Source organism: Hippopotamus amphibius, chromosome 7 (assembly GCF_030028045.1).
Source record: "Hippopotamus amphibius kiboko isolate mHipAmp2 chromosome 7, mHipAmp2.hap2, whole genome shotgun sequence".
NCBI lineage: Eukaryota > Metazoa > Chordata > Mammalia > Artiodactyla > Hippopotamidae > Hippopotamus > Hippopotamus amphibius.
The window spans coordinates 34,221,810-34,242,857 of record NC_080192.1 but is presented as its reverse complement, the minus strand read 5'-3'; the positions used below and the strand labels follow the sequence as shown (position 1 = coordinate 34,242,857).

General features: G+C 33.0%; 1 protein-coding gene across 1 annotated transcript in view; it reads left to right on the top strand.

Moving 5' to 3' along the window:
• Window positions 1-21,048, top strand: part of LRRIQ1 (leucine rich repeats and IQ motif containing 1) — a 201,709-nt gene that overhangs the window by 5,770 nt on the left and 174,891 nt on the right. The window contains exons 3-8 of the mRNA XM_057743161.1: window positions 524-635; window positions 4,270-4,361; window positions 5,553-5,670; window positions 6,202-6,425; window positions 10,176-10,250; window positions 13,562-15,202. Of these exons, the coding sequence (XP_057599144.1) occupies window positions 524-635; window positions 4,270-4,361; window positions 5,553-5,670; window positions 6,202-6,425; window positions 10,176-10,250; window positions 13,562-15,202 (2,262 nt within the window). The remainder of the gene's footprint in view (window positions 1-523; window positions 636-4,269; window positions 4,362-5,552; window positions 5,671-6,201; window positions 6,426-10,175; window positions 10,251-13,561; window positions 15,203-21,048) is intronic.

Genomic DNA, 21,048 nt, shown 5'->3' with positions numbered 1-21,048 from the left:
ATATAATCTATCCAAGGCTATCTATTTTTTTCATTATTCTGTTAATTTTTGCCCTATAGTGGTTTTATATTTTTAAATATAAAATGGATCAAATTCCTTTTGTAGTTTTGCTATTTCAAAATCTTTTCAACTAAGCATTTCCCAGAAAACTCATTTGTCAAGTTTTAAAAAATAATTACACTTTGACTTTTAATTAGGATTGCAATAACCTACATAATACTTTTGGAAAAGATAATATTTTAATATTATTATGTCTTTTTATCCACAGCTAATTTAAGTGTGAAAAAAGTTCTGAAATTATTCATTTGGATATGAGACCAACAGAATCATAGTTGTAATTTATGACCACCTGCAAATGAAAAGCAAATTTTAACCAAATATATTTGTTTGGATTATGCTCTTTTATACAGAGCAGTTTTACCTTATTTATACATTTTACTCAAATTTTTGGCATATAAAAACAAATTTTGATATATAGGTTTAGTAAAAATTTTACAGTTTCTTCCATTATTTACATTTTTAGGATTTAGATGAATTACCTGAGTCAGTTCTTCACTGTATTAACGTCATAAAGAATAAGAGTAAAACTGCTGAAGAGCTCATTCTTCAGGACTTGGAAGATACTGATGTTTTAAGTAAGTACAGTTTTCATCTGCTTGGCAGATAAGTTTTCTATAAGTATGAATAATTTATAATTTAGAAAATTAAACTGCTTGAAGTTATCTCTTGTCATATACAGGTATGTGCATTTATCTCTAATAAAATGTCTACAGTATATTGGTCTGTTTAATTTAGTTCATTTGTTTTACTTACTACCTTCCAATAAATACTAGCCACTAACAATTTGTTTTATCAGTCCTAATTAAAAGCAGGCATTCTATTACTTTATGTTAAAGAAAAGGAAACTAATTGTGGGACTATTTGAGAAGTATCAGTTTATACATATTTTTAGAGAAAAATATAATTTATATCAAAGCCTCACAATCTCTATTTGCTTCAACTAGCAAATTTACTGCTTGCAATCATTCTAAGAATAATAGAATGAAGAAAGATTTAATTAGAATTAATCCTGGCTTAGTGTATAATGAAAAATAGCAACAACCTAAATGTTCAACAGGACATTGATATGTCTAACAATACACTCATTAAAAAAGATGACTTAGACAATATTTAATAACATAAAGAGTTTTATGATATACCATTAAAATTTTAAGAAATTTAATGTCATTTATGAAAATATTAGTATAAATTGTAGTGTGGATACTCATAGATATTCGTACCAAAAATATTACTGTGTGAAATGATCTGTTCTAGCCACTGAGAGTACAGCAGGGAACAAAATAGGCAAAGGTCCTGCTCTATTAATCTAATGTTCTGGTGTGGGGAGAACACCGTAATAAATACATATGTAATATTTCAATAATGCTAACTTCTATGAAGGAAGAATTTCAAGATAAGGGGATAGAGATTGAAGGTTGCTATTTTAGAAAGGGTAAGTCAGGGAAGGCCTCTCTGAGGAGATGATATTTCAGTAGTGACTGATATGAGATGGTAAGCCACATGGAATAGCTCCATGAAGGAGAAGTGAGTCACACGGATGTCTAGAGAGCAGGTGTTTCAGAAAGAGGGAATCGTAAAGGCCAAGGCACACTGAGTGGGTGTAATATGTTAGAAGAATAGTAAACCTTTGTGGTTGTATCCAAAAAAACAAGGGGTCAGGTCATATACAGCTCTTATCAATCCAAAGTGTGGACTTTGGATTCTGTCCTGAGTATGTGAAGTCTTTTGAGTAAGGAGTGACGGAATCTGACATATTTTGAGGCAATCGTTCTGGGGACTGTGTAGAGATGATGACTTGAGGTAGCAAGAGTCTACTACAAGACTATCACAAGAGTATGGTTAGAGATGAGAGTGAATTCTGTAGAAATGATGAAAAATGGTCATATTCTAGAAACCATTTTTAAGGTAGAAAGAACCAAAAATATTTATTGATGGATTGGTATGAAAGGAAGAGAGGAACTTGGCTCCAAGATTTTTGTCCTGAGTACCTGTGTGAAACAATATGTAAAGACTTACTGCATGTAGACCCTTCGGATTTTAGCAGTGATTATCTGTAGTTGGGTTATGGGGGATTTTAATGGTCTTCTTATTTATATTTATTAAGGTTTATACAATGAAAATGTATTTTAAGTATATTGGCAAGTATAGAGCCTAATTATAAATAAAATAAAAGGAAATATAATTATAGAAAATTAGTTACATGAAAGATTATATAATTACAGTTATAGCAGTGGTTTAGAAAATTATAAGATCCCATGTATGTAGCTCTAATCAAATAGGTTTGATAGTCTCAATGAATAGAATAATTTTCCAAGAAAATTCAAATGATCAAAATTGCTTGCAAAAGCAGAAAGCATGATTAAATCAATAATTTGGCAAGAAGATGGAAAGAGATTTCTTCTCAAATGTTATTAGGTGCTAGGGAAAATTTCGCAATTGAATTATTCCAATCCATCAAGGAGCAAAAAATCTGCAGATTATATAATATTTCATTTATAAAAGACTGCATGTTTTAAATACAAAACTGTGCAAACAGCGCACACACATACATAAGAAAAACTAGAGGCCAATTTTATTTATGAATATTTATGTATCGATTAGGGCTCTCATTTGTAGACAGAAGCTATTTTAGCTACTTTAATCAGTAAGGTTTGGGAGGTTATTTGTTTGTATAAAACAAACTTAGTGGCTTACAATAACAATATGTTGTTTTCTTTTATAGTTCTGTGGGTTGACTGGGCTTAGGCAGTTCTTGCTTGAATTTGTTATGCATTTGCAGTCAGTTGTCGATTAGGGCCGCAGTCATCTGAAGTCTTTACTGGATTGGGATTCTAAGATGACTCACTCAGATAGCTGGCAGTTGATGCTAATTGTTGGCTGGGAGTTCAGTTCGGGCTGTCCGCTGGAGGCACCTATGTGTGGTCTCTCCCTATGGCTTGCGTGGCACCTGGATTCTGAGAAAAAGCATCCCATGAGCAAAATATCAAGAAACTAAGGTGGAACCCTGTAAACTTCAAGTGACTTGTTCTCAGAAGTCATGCAACATCATTTCTACTCCATCCTGATGGTTACACAGGGTCAGCACAGATTCTGTGTGGGAGGGGACTACACAGGTTATGCATACCAGGAAGTGTGGGAGTGACATCTTTGGAGACTAGCTGTTACAATAAATAATAGAACTGTTAACAGAACTGAAGAAACAGATTCTAGGCTGAACATCCAAAGTGTAGAAAATATACATGCATGTACATTGTAGAACTAGGCTGCAACAGGAGCTGCTGATATAATGAGGAAATTCAGAGACATTAATTCTCTACTGTACACTCCTATCTCCAACCCAGAGCTCCCTCTATCATTGTCTGAGCTAGAAAAATGAAAATATCTCTCTCTGCCTTTCTTCACACATAATATTTTTATGAAAATAAAGATTTACCCAAATGTATCAATTGGCAGAACCTAAATCACCCTCAGAAACCTAGCTTCAAAGGAATCCGGAGAATGTTATTTTTTGCTTTTCAGCTCTCACATAGGAAGACATGCCAGAGAGACTGTGAATAGGTGTTGGAAAAGAAAATCTATAACAATAGACAAAAATAGGTGTAAATAGTCAGTTAATTGGCAGAATGGTCATCCGTAAAAATAGTTTACTACTGAGGAACATTACCATAATAAAACACGTTAATTGAATAAGGAAAAGAAACGTAACTACATCTACACAGATGATAAAAAGAAAATAGAATTCAACAAAAACTCACAAAATGATTGGGAATGAAAGTTTACTTCATTCACATGTTAGTAGTTATAATCTTTTAAATTAAGACTTTTATTAAAGCATTTTTAGTTTCTTATGCTGCAAGATTATATTGCTAGTCTGTAGCAGGTAGAATTGAGCCATTGTTGATTTCTAATCAAGGTCTCATTGCAATATTAAACACAGCATTATTCTGTGTACATGGAAAATGAACTTCAGTCTAGAATATGAGAGGTGATGAAGAGAGTGCTCTAAAAATCTGTTACTTTTATTTTTGAATAAAGGTTACAGATTTCCTATGTTCTTTGTTCTTCAATATTTTTCTGTTGTTTTGAGTTACTGGTCAAGAATATACAGTGGTAGAATTTGAGATTAAAGAATGATGAAATAGTTTGGGAGTTTAGCATGTTGTGTCCTACTCTAATATTTAAAGTTATAATATTATTTTCTCTTTATAGGCTATGATTACAGAGCAGTTTCTAATAATCATATGCATTTAAGGATAGAATTATCAACTGAATGTAAAGAAAATCCAGAACAATTAATGCAGGTATATATGTTTAACTGAAAGTACTCAATATTACAGTTAGAAATTTACCTTTTCCTCTCATGTGGGATTTAAAGTTCACTGGCTTAAAAATTAAAAATTAAATTACTTTAAGTAAATAATTTTTGGTATTATTTTCTCCTCTCGCATATAATATAAAACACTGCAAATTTCAATCTTTAAAAGTATTAGGAATAGTGATTTGAACCATCAGTACTTGGGAATTTAATGTAGATAAGACAGCAGAACTATATTGAATTGTATTTTTTTCCCTAAAAAATCCAAGGAAAACAATGAAGTATGCTCTAATATTGTAATCTTGCTTAGGAATGTACTATGATCCAAGGGAGACTTTAAATACCCCATGGAAACTTTAAATGTAGAATTGATTAAAAAAAAAAAGATAAAATAAAAACATCCATAAAAAAGTAAGAGTAAAGAAGTGCTTAGCATTTTTGGGTAAAACTCCTGGAAGTGTATTTAAGAGAAAGTCTATTCCACAAGTTCAGCATCTTGAACACATTTTTGTTTCTCATTTTACCTAATTATGATTTTATCTAAGTTTATTCTTTCTCTATGTATGTTTAGCATAATTGGAAAATTCCTTGTATGTATGTTTCTTACTCTCTTTTTTGGTAACACTCAGACCTGAAATGTATTAATTTTGAATTATATTGCTACTTCATGGGAACTGATATTCTGTATCTTTCAAGCTAGAGTATATGGAAGTCTAATTATACAAAAGTATTAATCAAAATTATAACTTGTATGTAATTCAGGGTAAATTAGACAATAGTTCTGTTTTTAAAACATAATATATTAGCAATTTGTATATGTGAGCAATTGCTGTTGGTAAGAAACAAAGATTATTAGGAGGAAAACATATATTAGTGGAATCATTTTGACATGACTATTAAGCAGTTTAATTAAATATTGTAAGTAAATATTAGAAAGTAATTAGAATTCTGAAAAACATAAGGAGGGTAAAACACAGTTCGCTTGCATGGGAAAAACATTTTTCCTCACCGTAAAGAGAATAATTATCAATGTGCTATATAGAATTGTATTTGAGAGCTATTTGAAGTAAATAAAGTTCTAGATATGTGTATGTAAATACTTAATACATTATTAAAATCATAGCTTCACTCTCTGTTTTGTTTTTCTTTAATTGTTGGTACTTTTTTGACCTCTTAGATGTTATCTGAAATAGAAAAAGAGGAGTTTCTGAGAAGTAAAACGCGCTGTAGCAGTCCTGATTCTGTTCCGGAGCCTGATCCTTGTGATTTGCCTGTGGATGTACATGTTTTGCCAGGTGGACTAAACTGCTTGGTGATATTTATGATAATTTTTATCTGATTGATCATAATTACCTGAAAAGATTTAGACAGTTTTCTTTCGATGTTTAGAAGAATATAGTCACAATATTTGAAAAATATTGCGTACCTACTATGCTTATTTAATACATGTTCTCATAGTTCTTTATAACTCCCAATTTAACTGCATGTAAGTATATTTAAAAATTTTCCACATATATAGCTGACTGCAATAGATATACCCAGACCTGAATTTTTTAAGTCTTTTAACTATGTTCCTTATGTATCCCTTAACTACACACATGCACACACACACACACACATATTATATTTTTATAGAAGTTTTGTGGAATAGTTTAAGTTATGTGATTTTTTTTATTGACTACAATGGAATTTACATGTATTTTGCATATTATCACTTTTACTTTGGTAATATATTGACATCTCTTTATTTTGAAATTACTTTTAAATTTTATATTGGATCAGTTTTGACTGGTTTAATTTGAAAATTTTTCTCTTCATGAATACAGATGATGCTGATATAAATTTTGGATACTGTGAAGTGGAGGAAAGATGTAGGCAGTCCTTTGAGGCTTGGCAAGACAAACAGAAAGAACTAGAAGACCAAAAGAAAGAAATTCTCAGAGCTCAGAGGGATAGAGAAGAAAAGCAGTTTCAAGAAGAAGAAGAGAAAAGACATTGCTGGGTGAAACAATTTGAAGTTGAAAAGAAGAAATTGGAGAATATTCAGAAGGTAAGGTTTTTTCATTTTTATTTTTTGTTTTTCATACTTTTTTTTGAACAATTAGCTACTTCTGAACAGTATTGATGTTTTGGATTGTGGTGTGGATTGAGCTCCATTCTGTGGGTTTTAATTAGTCCTAATAATCAAAGCAGTTGACTGTGGATTAAGAGTATTACTATGGACTCCTTGCTTAGTTTTCATGAAATTCATTGGAATTTCAGGTACTGCTTTGGATTTTGAGGGCCTCTAGAACCTATGAAGTTTCAAAGATTTTCCTAAAACTGTTATTTACAACATAAATTGTTGCTTTTTTATACCCTTCTAATCATAGAAAAAGGCAGCAGAATTTTCTTGATCATGTAATGTCCTTGCTGTATGGTCTGATATCTAGCAATTAAGTAAAGCATATTTGGTTAAAGTGGTTTAGCCATGTAGGTGATGGTATGTGCCTCATTCCCATAATTGAACTAATTCCTGGGACTAGAAATTTTTTGGTGCGAAGGAATTTTGTGTTGTTTTCATTTCTGTTTCCTCCCAGCTGCACCTCAGGTGGTCCACATCCTCAGTCATGGTAGCGGCATATTGAGAAATTGGTGGATTTCTAGGACCTGCCTGTGGGCCATCAGGATGCTTAGAATGTATGGATAACAGGCAGGGCTTACATCTCTGTTTTACATTACTAAAGTTGACGTGTATTACTCACAACTTACTAATTTGAGTATAGAGAACACTAGCATGTAGTCACATATCTTAGCCTCCCATGTTGAGTACATTACATTTCCTGAATATATAGAAAATAAATAAATGGAGAGCAATGACAGTATTGCAGAACCAGCTTGGCCATGGCTTTTTCTAATAGTAAGCTATGTATCTTTAGCTTTCTTTTAGTTATATTTTCCTTTCCATAGACCAGATTAGTCATTTCCAAAAGTCAGAAGCTTTTTTTTTTTTTTCCTTTAAATTCCAAAGAAGGAGTGAATAATGTAGATTATTGAAGTAGTGTTTTCTGGCCTGTGGTAAAATGTATTACTGCTATTGGTTGTTAGTGATATTTTCAAGTATTTTCTAAAAAAATCTGATTTTTAAATTCTGTTCAGCTAACTTGCCATTTTTATTTGTTTTGTAACAAAAATATGCTACTTCAAGGGCAAAGCTTTCAGCTATATGCTTAGATGATACAAAAGAGATTTAACACCAGGACCCTACCCTAAAAGAATTGTAACTTGTTTTTTGAAAGTAATTTGTGCTTTATCATAAAATTATGATTTAAAAAATATATATGACATTAGTAGGTTTAATGAGTTTCTAAATGTGTGCTTTGTTTTACCTCAGGGCTTAAAAGTTTTCCGGTGGGGCCATTTCATAATTTTCTAATGATAGATTCTAAATCGATGCTTTACTTATTCAGCGATTCTCTTCTGTGTCCTTTGTTAGCTTCCTCTTCCATTTTCCAAAACAGCTATTGTAAATCTCTTTCCTTAAGAGTTCTACCTAACTCCTCCCTCCTTGGTATTAGCAAATGATCACATAACATTTTTGCATCAATTACAAACTTCTTTTTCTTTCGAATCCCGCATCCAGTTAGAATCAATCTCTGTGGTCTCCTTTTTGCCTTTTTTTTTTTTTTTTTTTGCCTTTGCTCTTATCTCAGTAAGAGAGGTTTCTTCTACCAAAGGCCAGATTTTCCTCTTTAGCCCTATATGCTATCATTTTCCACTTTACCCCCACTTTTTCCTATATGCTGAAGCATCCCTACAACTTCCTCCTTTCTTATTGCTTATAGGCATATTCAGTTTTCTCCTGTCCTAGAAACAAAACAAAAGAAAAATCACAAGGTCATTTTCTTTTATATGTCTCACTGTAGCTGCTCTTTAGCTCTACTTATCATAGGCAGGCTTCTTAAGGAGTAGTTATTTGTGCTCAATCCATTTCCTCATCTCTCATTCAGTCCTAAATCTGCTAGGTGTCTTCTGCCGCCATCCCAGTGAATTAAACTGCTTTTGACAAAAATAACCAATGGCTTCTAAATTGACAAAAATAACCAATGACTTCTAGAACCATACTCACAGGTTCTATTTCAGTATTTATTTTTGCCTCTTTAACATCTTATGCTGTAAAAATTTGATTGCTGACATTTCTTTTTCTCCTGACTTCTGTGGGACCGTACTGCCTTGTTGCCTTCTTACATGCTTGGCTATTCTGCCCTGTTATCTATTTTAGGCTTCTTTTTCTCTCTTTCTCCTTGAATGTGGTCCTACCAAGGATTCCATCCTTTGTTCTTTCTTTTCCTACTCCATGTATTTTATCTCTTGATAATCTCAAACAGGGCTATGGCTGTTCAGAACTAAATCTATAGTTATAACAAAAAAAGGGGAACTATGTAACTCTCCTACACTCACAACTTAATGTATCTAAAACTGAAGTATGCATTATCTTTCTTTCTGAATCATGCTCCTCCTCTGGTGTTCCTTATTTTGATGAGCTGTGCTATCATCATAGTTGGAAAGATGAGGACTATTTGACTTCTCTCTCTTTTATTATCCTCTTCCTTCTAGTAGTTGTATTATACATTGTCTCTTGCATATGTCTACTGCTACCCTATAGTTCAGGATGTCCTAATGTCTAGCTTGGAATATTTACTATACTCTCTAATTGATCTCCCTACTTTTGGTCTTGTATCCTGTAAACTCATGCACCATAGTGCAGTTGATAGGATAATTATTTTCTAAAAAAAGTTGTTTCCCTGCTTAAATGCCATCAAAAGTTCCCTCAGCTCCTATAAGATAATGTCCGAAGAACATTTCCCACTTCCTTTAATCCAGTCAATTGGCAGTTTATGGCAATTTCATATTTACATCGTGTTTGTATCTCTTCTGACCCCTGCCACCTTATCTGCAGAAGGCCCTCATTGATTCTCACTTGGACTTCGCTAATACCTACTTCACAGATCTCCTTAGTGTCTCATTGACTTACTTTCTCTAACTCTGTCAAATGTAACCTTATAATTTTCCTAAAACAGAGCTGTAATCATTATCCTAGTTCAAAGACATTTAATAAATGCCTAAAATGTTTATTTAATCTCTTAAAAGCCTAGTCATTTCAAAAACAATCTTCTGTATGAAACCTTTCATGATACTCTAATTATAACACCTATTCGTACCATCATCCTTATAGTTCTTAACTTGTAATAAACTTATTCTGCTAAATTTGGGTAATGTGTAAACATATGATAGCATTCCCATATTATCAAAGGCAAAGTTTTTGAGCAAGGGGATTATATTTTACTGATCTTTTTTTTTATTCTGCATAGCCTTAGCAAAATAGATGCTAATAAAGCATTAATGAAAGAAAACAATTACCCTCCAAACTGATTTATTATGTGAATTAAATGAAATGGTGTGGAGAGAAAAAAAATTGTAATGCAAAACCCATCTTAACACACATTATCATTTGTAATTTTTGCATTGTCCAGGAATATTTCTAGCCAATGCATTTTATTATGTGAATAAACATACTCAAATAAATAAAGCAACTTACCCAGGCTGCAAATATCTTTATGTGCTAATGTAAACCCTAAGTATCATTTTATGATATTTTAGTTTGGGATTAAAGTTGTTATACTAGTACTAATAACTGAGGACCATTGGGTGAGTTATTATCTTTAACCATTGTTTACAAATATATGTTGTAAGAATAATACATAATAAACAAAATAGTTTGCTATTTGAATATAGTATTTCAATATTATCATATGTTCAGCAAGAACAGGACAAGATGAATGATGAATTTCACAAAGAGGAGAAAATATGGAAGGAGAAATTTAAACAGCATGAGGTATGTGTTGGTTGTTTTTAAGCAGCACAATAATCATTCTCCACTTGCAATAAGTTACTGTGCTTGGAATTGGTATTTTAAAATAATATTGCCTAATTGGTATAGGATTTAATTTACTAAAATTTCAAAAATGCCTTAGTCATTAGAAACTCTCTTTGAGGACTTCCTAGGTGGCGCAGTGGGTAAGAATCCACCTGCCAATGCAGGGGACACGGGTTCAATCCCTGCCTCAGGAAGATACCACATGCCGCGAAGCAACTAAGCCTGTGCACCACAACTATTGAGCCTGCACTCTAGAGCCCGTAAGCCACAACTGTTGAGCCCATGTGCCACAGCTACTGAAGCCCACACACCTAGAGCCCGTGCTCTGCAACAAGAGAGGCCACCACAATGAGAAGCCTGCGCACCACAAGGAAGAGTAGCCCCCCATCGCCGTAACTAGAGAAAGCCCGTGTGCAGCAACGAAGACCCAACACAGCCAATAAAATTTTTTTAAAAAGTTAAAAAAAAAGAAACTCTCCTTAAAATAAAATGTCCTGAAAAGGAAAATAAACTGGTTCAATGAGTGAACATGTCTATATAAAACTGTAATTGTAAAATTTATTTTAAGCTTTGAGAAAACATACCATTATGAATATTTCATTATGATAGAGGATTGTTATGAAATGTTACTGCATTTCTTTAACACAACTAATTGAATGTGTTAACCCCTTTAAATTTAAGGTGATTCTGATGACGTTTATTGTTTTTAATTTATTTCATGGTTTTATATAAAATTATTTTAAGTAATTACAAGCAAAAAGTAGATAAGATATCCCATAATCCTGTAACATAGCTAAAAATATTATCTATCTTTGTATTTTTTCCAAGTCTTTTTAAAATTTGTATAAACACATTCCTGAAAAAGTATGTTTATACTGCCCATCTGTAAATTAAAAAAAGTTGGTGAGGCATGTGAAGACACAGGTTCATTATGAATGACAAGAAGAAAAGACAATAGTAGCTCACTTGCAGGTAATCCAAATGTTGGAGTTAGGAGAGCCATTAAAATACCTGTAACTATTATGCAGTAGCAAAATAATTAAACAGGTGATATGAAAAAAAATTAGAATCTTTGATGAAATACCAAGTATATAGTCTAGAGTGGAAGATTGAAGAGTTCAGTGTATACAAATAAAATTTCAGTGGATAAGTTTGATAGTAGATTTGACAAAGTAGGTAAGAACATTAGAGAAGTCAAAGGGAAGTCAATAGAAAATACCCACATTTAAGCACAGAGAGGACAAAAAAAATGAGAAAAGGAGAAAAGAGCACAAGAAATATGTGATGCATAATGAAAATATAAAAAATGTGTATAATAGTAATCTTGGAAGGAGAGAAGAGAATGGGATAGAACCTACGGATAAAGAGATAATAGTTGAAACGGTTTCAAATTGTTTTAGAAAAATCAATCTGGACATTTGAAGGTGATTAAAGATCTCCACGTAGAATGAATACAAAGAAAACCACACCTGGGAATTTAATAGTATAACTATTGAAATTCAAGACAAGGGGAGTAAATCTTAAAAGCAGCCAGAGAAAAAGGCCACATTACCTAAAAAGGAGCAGCAGTAAACTGACATCTGACTCCTTAAGTGAAATGATGGAAAGAAGACAGAATAAAAACTTTAAGTGCTAAGTGTTAAAGGTTTCTTTGATGATTAGTGTTCTTTGAATCCTCGGTCTTCCTCTGCTTTCTGGACTCAGTTTTCCCTTCCTGGAGAATATAGCTAAATACTTGTCAAAAATATACACTTGGACAACAAATTTCCTCAATCTTTGCACAATTGAAAATGTTTTTATTTTACTTTTAAAACTGAATGGTTAGCTTTCTGGGACACAGAATGCAGGTTTATTACCATTTAGTTTTAGCAATTTAAAGATATAACTGCATTGCATATTTATTTTTGCACATGCCATCTATGATTTCAGATTTGGTACTCATTCATTACATTCTTTTGAAGCTTTAGGATTTTCACATTTTACATTCATCCACACATATTTGCTGGTTTTCTACTGTGTGCCAGGCACTTCTCTAAGTACTCAAGATGCAGCAGTGAATAAAACAGAAAATAATCCTTGCCTTCATGGATCTTATATTCCTTAGTGTTCTGAAATATTGCTAGTATCTAGTATATGAATGCATCATTGTGTGTGTGTGTGTGTGTGTGTGTGTGTGTGTGTGTGTGTGTGTGGAGTTAACTCCGTATCTTAGGGCCCCCTCTTTTTTTTTTATTGGTTTAGAAAACATATTTTTCTATGATCCTCTTCCCTTCAGTTTTTCTCAGTTCTTTGCTTTGGAACGCCTATTAGTCATATGTTGAGGTTTCTGTGTTAATCCTCTTTCCACCTGAACATCTCTGTCATATATTTCATAGTTCTGTGTTTTGTATATTGTTTTGAGAAACACCTAATTTTGAAGATTTTGTTTAGGCAATCAGTTGTTCAGCCATTTTATCTTGATTTTTTGGTTTGAGTGAGTCATATATTTTTATTTGAGCATTTGCATTTCATTTTTATATGTTATTCTTGTTTAAATGTTTTTTTCCTTAAAAATATCTTAATTTTTATTTAAAAAGCTCTCTTTTCTCAGAAATTGGTTCTTCCTTTTGCTTATTGAAGCATTTTCATTGCCTCACATCTTTTGTTTTAATTTTTCTCAAATATTTGCCAAATTTTGATACCTGTTTACTTTTGTTTTACGACTTTAGTGACAATGACATTTTCTCACCTACCTCCAGATTCTCTCACTTAATGCAATATGTGCTTATCAACTCTCTTAACAGTTGAGAAAGGATAAGATGTGTAACTAGGCTTATATGTATATACTACCTCACCTTCCTGGTATTTTAAGTCACAAAATAATTCCCTGCTTTTACAGTCCCTGAGCTAGCTCTGGGAGTCTTCTTTATCAGAACTCCCATCTCAGAAAGTTTGAAGTCTGCTTCTTCTACACAAATTTTATCTTGTGGGTTTTTTTTGCTTTTTCTCTGTATCATTCTGATTTCACATGCTTTCTGTAGGAATTCCTCAATTTGTATCTGGGTGGCTTAGTATAATTATAATATTAGAGTATCAACTTACTAACTTGATAGAAGCTCCTAAATATTTAAAAAATTAATATACCCTTTAAAATAAATTAGTTCCTCTAGGTAAATTTTATATTGATTTTACTGTGATTTCAGTTTTAGTATTTGTTTTTAATCTATATTTTGGATGATACTTTAGTAACATCTAAAGTTTACGCTGACTACTATTTATCTTTATTTTAGGAATTTATTAGAAACTTGCATTTACAAATGGAAGAAGAAAGAACAAAATTTAAAGACCTACAGGAAAAAGAAAAAATGCGTTTGTTAAAACTGCAGCATAATGCAGCTGTAAAAATTCAAGCTAAATATAAAGCATTTGTGGCCTACCAAAAATATGGCCCAATCATAAAGGAACAAATGGAAAGTAAGAAAAGGAAAGCACAGGAGTGGAAGGAAAAGGAAACAAAAATACGACAGATGGAAGAAGAAAAACAAAAAAGATTAGAGGAGGAAGAAAGAATAGAAGAAGAGGTAAAAAAACAGAAGCAAGAGGGAAGGGAAAGGAGAGAAAAAGAATATGAAGAAAAGAAGAACATCCTGAGACAAGAAAGAGAGCAACTACTAAAGAAGGAAAAATTGAGATTAAGAGAAGCTGCAAGACAACAGCTAATAATAAGTAGAGCATTAAAAAAGGGAGAGTATAATGCTAAACATTTAACTGTTGAAGATACATCAAAGAATAAGGATGATGTAGCCAAAAGGCTAGGGGATGAAAAGTCAAAGAAGTGGAAAGATGCTCCCCCTCAGCTAGTTGAAGAATCGAATAAGAGAGAAAATGTGGATAGGCAGCTTGTATTGGAAGAACCGATACAAGTGCAATTAAAAGAATCTATATCAAGCCAAGCAATTTTGGCAGTATTTAAAACGGAAGAAAAAAATGAAAACCTAACAAAACAACATTCAGAAGAATTGGTCAAGCAAGCAAGGAATTGTGAAAACACAGACCAAAAGCCTCAGTTGGAAAACCTAGATCTAAAAGAAAATGTGGAAGAACAGTTTCAGCTGCAAGAAATAAAGTCTCAAATACAAAAAGAGGAAGTCGTGACACCTTCTGTAAATGAGACTATGAAACAAGAAACCCAAATAATAATATTAGGATATAATCAAGAAATTAATAAGGCGAAAAGCAATGAAGCACAGAAAATAATCATTGACAATCAACAAAATAAGACACAAGTAGAAAAAGAAGAGACATCAGAACAGGATGGAACATCATACGAAGAGAATAGCATGAGGAAAATTTCAATGATTTCAATGAAACAGAAACCACTACCACTGAAATTAGAAAATTCTGAAGATATAGGGGAAAATGTAATGCTGCAAGAAGAAGAAATTGATTTAGAATCTAAAGAAACCGAGGAGAACGCAAAAGCTAGTGCTCTAAATAGTGACTTGGTTTTTAACACCAGTGTTGCTATGATAAATGCAGAAGGCAAAATAAACAAGCAAAATTATATTTTAGGTAGAGATGTTCTTTGTGAAGATTTGGGTAGCTGTAATGCAAAAAACTCTTTGGTTTTTAAAGAAGCGAACTCTCTGAAGTCTCAGATTAAAGAAATTCCAGAAGAATGTCATGAAAACAAAACCGAATGTGAAAATGTAGTGACCTGCTCTGTACCAGAGCCAACCCTTCTATCTTCCATTGAAGAAAAGAGGCTAGCTTGGATAAAGTCATTTAAACCCTGGTTTGAAATTTCCAAGCAAAATCAACAAAAGAAAATTGTTAGGAGAAAGAGACTTGTAAAATGCCCCGTCAACACGATGCCCCCTTTGAATACACTAGAAGTACTTCAGTGTGGCCCTTGGGATTCTTTACAGCGGGTATTGTATAATACTTTTTTTTCATATTGAATCTTAACTCATTCTCTAAAATGTAACTTAAAAAATATTAATAGAAGGCATATTTTGTTTATTTTTTAAATTGAAGTATACTTGATGTACAATATAGTGATTCATAATTTTTAAAGATTATACTCGATTTATAGTTATTATGAAATATTGGCTATATTCCTTGTGTTGTACAACATATCCTTGTAGCTTACTTTATAAATAATAGTTTGTACCTCTTAATCTCCTACCCCTGTATTGCCTCTCCCCGCTTCTCTCTCCCCACTGGTACCCACTAGTTTGTTCTCTGTTTCTCAGAGTCTCCTTTTTTTTTTTTTTTTTTTTGTTTCCAAGAATTCTGTCTCTTAATCAGTGAAGTTGCTAATGAAATATTTCTTATCTGAGAGGGGTTGTACTTAAAAGACCTCCTCAATAAAAATTATTCAGGGCATCTTCTCCTTCAGTGAAGCACTACGAGGAGCTTTGATTTATATCTTGAACCTGTGTTCAAGGGCCCTATAGCCATTACTAAGCTTCCAAGAATGGAGGCATCTGGGAATGCGGCAGAGTTGAATTAGAGTAGGAAATCCCTGGCTTGATTTCAGGAATTAGTTTGCTTTAGTCCTGGGCCACAACACCACCTAGTGGCTCCTTTCAGAATGAAGTGGATTTCCTTGAAGCGGATTTCACAAGTGTTGTGAAAGAAGGGTTTACAATAATGGAAGACCCCAGAATTTCTGTATAGAAACATAGTTATTTAGTCACGTGCTATATAGACATGGTACATCTATGCCTGAAATTTGAAGTAGTCATCACCAATCGCTACTAATTTTCTATGTTTATATAAACATAGTTTCAATCAAAAATAAGACAGAAACTAACAACTGTATAGAAGAACAGGAAAGAATATTCGAAATAGTGAAATACTAGAAAGGACCTAAGATTAAAATACATATGTTTATCTGGGGCCTGAAACTCAAATGTATTTATAAAGTTTATTTAGTTTCTTGATATAGGTAGATGCCTAGAAAAGGAAACATATTAATACATATGCATTCTTTGATTCATTCACTCGGCAAATATTCATCTGTCCATATTTATTGTTAGATTGAAGGTACAGAAACAAACCCCAGTCTTTGCTCTTGGGGATCTGACTTTGGTAGATAAAAAGGCATTAAACAAACACATACATACATTACTGCAGATTTTGATATTTGCTATAAGATTTCAGGGTATTCTGTGAGAGGATAACAAGATAGGATTTAAAGAGATCTCTGGGATGTGAAAGAGCAGTATAAAGAACAAGAACTACTTTGACGTGTATTTGTTTTCCTAGGCAATGTATTTTTTGTATCTATCAGGTCTATAGAGCTAAATATAGGATCTCTCAATAGCTCTTCTATTACATTTGTTTTTCTTTGGCCATTTTATCTCTGGAATCATTCTTTTTCTACTTTACCTAAGATGTTGCTGCAGGCTTTCTGAATGGATAACATTAGATACTAACTCTTTTATTTAAAGTAATTTTTTTCATGAATATCTATTTGGGCTAGGCATGAATGATAGCTTCTTGCCTACAGTATTTGTTCAAAAGTTAGAGAAACCAGTAGTCTTCTTCCTTTTCGTTGTGGTTCTCTGTTTTGTCCAGTGAGAGGAGCACTGAGGAAGTGAAGATATATGAACCTTTCTCCTTGGTGTTTCTTCTTCTGCCCACTCTATTCCTTCTATGGAACTCTTGTCAATTTACGTAAAGTGAGGATTAACCTTTTCTTATTCTTCTTAGAGCAAGACTTTGAAAACTGTAATGTGTATACATATCACCTGGGGATTTGTTTAAATGTTGATTCTGATTCTCTAGTCTCGCGATCAACCCCTATGTAGTACATTTTTACAGTGCCCTGGGTGATGCTGTTGGGTCTGGTTCATGGACTAACTTGAGTAGCAGTGTTCTGAAGGACCCTATAATCCTTTGATCACTACTCAGACAGCGATTCAAACATTTAATTTTTCTTTGAAGCATCAAATGTACAGTATAAAGATGAAAACGTAAGTGAATGTGCTGTATAAATGCGGAAGTATTATAAAAACCATCATGTGATGACTGTTTGTGAGGTGGTTTTTAGTACTATCTTCATTCACCACTGCTACTGACTTATGAACTCACTTTCTTGCTTTGATCTTCTAATCTCTTAGCTTCGCGTCTTTGTCAGTATCTGCCATCTTTGTAAAGTCCTTCTGCAGTGAACCTTTAGAAGAGAAAAAATTTATTCTGGAATTCCACCCAGTAATCAATTCATTTTGCTTACGTTGCTCTCTCACTTTGAGCCTGCAGGACATGATTCAGATCTGACTCTTGTCCATACTTCTTTATGTGTGGCCATACAGATAGTGCTTTTCATTACTTGACTGTGAGATGGATGAGTGGGAGGATGGATGAAAGGATGGAAAAATAAGTCCAACTGAATGTTAATCTTATCTCCATATTATTAGCTTCACAATTTAGCTAGAGTATATTGATTAAAAATGAAATTAATATAAAACTACTTGAGTATAATTTAATAAAGTATGAACAATCCCTGTATCAAAGAAGATCAGGGTTCTATTTTATTTCTGCCATTTACTGACTGTGTCACCTTGTTCAAGGTGCTTGACCTTTCCCTTTCTGAGCCTCAGTTTTGTCTTCTATAAACTGAGAAAAGCAATACCTAATTTATAAGATTCTTGAGTTTTTAAAAACTGTATGTGGAGAATCTGGTCTTGGGCTCCTAACATATACAATAGTCATTGTCAAGTGTGGATCTCAGACATCTGAAGAGAAAGGCAAATGGATTTTTGAGGGCTGCTTAATAGCCTCTTTCATCAAATAAATTATAACGTTGAAAATGCTGGATCATCTACTATATACAAAATATCCCAAAAGATATGACTGAAGAGCAATGATTATGGACAACTAACATATTTTTATTTTTCCTAGTTGAATGCTTTAACTAATTCATTTTTATTTTATTTTGGGTATTTTGTTACTAATGGTAACTTGCCTTAAACAAGCACAAAAGGGGGTACTAGCTTAAGGATTTTTTGCTTTGGCTTTATAACATGGCATGGATGGTAACATTTTAGGGGCCAACTAACTTTTAGGTCAGACTGTCCCACTTCATTCAAGGCAAATTGTAATTAACTGGTGTTGTGATGGTACATGACTTACTTGAAGTTATATCCTCATTCATTTAAGCCACTAATCATACCTCAGATTCAGTCTCTTTGAAGCTTATTTTTTAAACTGTATTATTTCTCTGAATTAAATAGATTTGAGATTGTGGCACTGAACATAAAGCAAAATAGTCCTTGCTTTCGTTACTTTTGTAATTACAGTTTACCATAGATGACTGACACTGCTTGGGCTGAACTCAAGAGTAGTTGAGAGTGAACTCTATAAAAAAGTGTAGCTATTTTAGGTCATTTTATTTACCAAAATTGTCAAGGACTTGGGGAAATATAGATGATTAAGTGGAAAACTGCTTTGTGATCTTTTATCAAAATATAATAAATGAGTCATAGGTTCTATAGGTGGAGCAGTTCATTTTCAAGTCATGAGAGCCCCAAAATATTAATTTACCAAATATTTTTATATTACCCTTTGTAAGGGAATAAAACTGTGAATGCTATAAATAGTTTTGCTGCAGGGCTGACAGTTTATTCATTCAGTTACTTAAGAAGCATTTAGTGACCATCCACTATGCCCCACTTGCTCTTTTATCAGGCTGACCATGCAGTAATGAACACCTGTAGTACTAATCCTATATTGACCTTGATTTTTAGAGCATGAGGCAGTTTTATTTATGTGATTATTGTCATGCATTTATCAAAATGATTAATATAAAAGCTTATTTGATCTCATGTTTGGAAAAATCTAGAGTACGGTAGAGAATAAATTGCTATATCATAAGAAAAATTTTTAAATGTTCAACAAAAGGGAGGAGGAAATACCATGAAATACCTCATATTCAAAAGGAGACACCATCAACAAGGATACTGCAGCAGCTATCATTCCTGTACTGTAATTAAATTAGAGAAGTTGCCACATCATAACTAGAACTTAATTGTGCTTATATAGTTGATTGTAAGCAGCAGATTGTTAAATCAGGCAGGATAATATAAATTATAAGGTAGAGTAGCATTTGGCACTATAAAGCTGCCGCTGTAAGGTTTTCAGTTTTTAAGTCCTCAGTTCTAAATAGTGTGTTCAGTTTTTTAGTATAGAGCCAGTTTTCCAGTTACAGAATTTCTAGTATCTCTTTGTGGACAGATTAAATGGGCATTACACAGCAGTTATCCTGACACAAGTAGATGGATGTTTTTCATTTTGAAAGATTATAAAAAAGAAGTTTGTTTTAAAAGTTGTTTTAGGTTATGAGTAATTGAGAAATTCTTAAAATTGTTATGAAACTATAAATTTTATTCACCTAAATTTTTAAAAATATCGGTTATTGCTTTTGCTACTTAAAGCAAGGAGTAGACTAATCCCTTCTTTCTAGCTCCGTGAACTTATGGTCTTCCCATTCACTTACATAAATATGTAAGTGTAAAACAGGAAATATTTCGCATGAAGAAGAGTTACTGTAATTAAGAATTTTATACTTTTGGGACTTCCCTGGTGGCACAGTGGTTAAGAATTCTCCTGCCAATGCAGGGACATGGGTTCGATCCCTGGTTCAGGAAGATCCCACATGCCATGGAGCTACTAAGCGCATGCACCACAACTACTGAGCCTGCTCTGTAGAGGCCACGAGCCACAACTACTGAAGTCTGTGTGCCTAGAGCCCATGCTCCGCAACAAGAGAAGCCACCACAATAGGAAGCCTAAGCACTGCAACAAAGAATAGCCTCTGCTCACCACAACTAGAGAAAGCCAATGTGCAGCAATGAAGACCCAAAACAGCCAAAAAAATAAATAAATAAAAATAAACAAATAAATTTATTTTTTAAGCTCTTTATTGGACTATAATTGCTTTACACTGTTGTGCCAGTTTTTGCTGTACAACAAAGTGAATCAGCTGTATTTATACATATATCTCCATATCCCCTCCCTCCCACGACTCTCTCCCACCCTCCCCATCCCAGCCCTCTAAGTCATCACCCATCATCGAGTTGATTTCCCTGTGTTATGCAGCAGCTTCCCACTAGCTATTTTACATTTGGTAATGTATTTCTGTCAGTGCTACTCTCTTGCTTTGTTCCAGCTTCCCCTTGGCCTCCCCTGCCCCTGCCCCGTGTGCTCAAATCCGTTCTCTACATCTGCATCTTTATTCTTGCCCTGTCACTGGGTTCATCAGTACCATTTTTTTAGATTCCATATATATAAGTTAGTATACGGTATTTGTTTTTCTCTTTCAGAATTTTATACTTTTTTCAGCTTTTTTTGAAGTAATAATGCTTTTAATTTCAATAAAACATTTTTAAAATTTCTTTTGAGTAAGATATACACTAGAGTGTATGTACTATAAAGCTAATAATTTTAAAATTGTTATTCAGTACATGGGAAAGCTGACCTTAGAACTTGCAATGTGGCAATATGAAAGTATATTTACTATAAAGTGATTTAACTTATATAGTCATTTCAGTGCATGGACTCAATTATAGTGAAGAATCAACATATTATTACATTATTACTGTGCCAGTTTTACTTAGATAAGAGCTCTTAAGTTTAAATAAGTGGAGTGCTTTTCAGTAATCTCAAAATATTTCTATCTGACATATTTTTGTAGAACTATAAGTGTAGTCCTTAATATACATACCATAAAGTTGAATACATTCTTTGATACTGAATTTTCTTTAGTTGA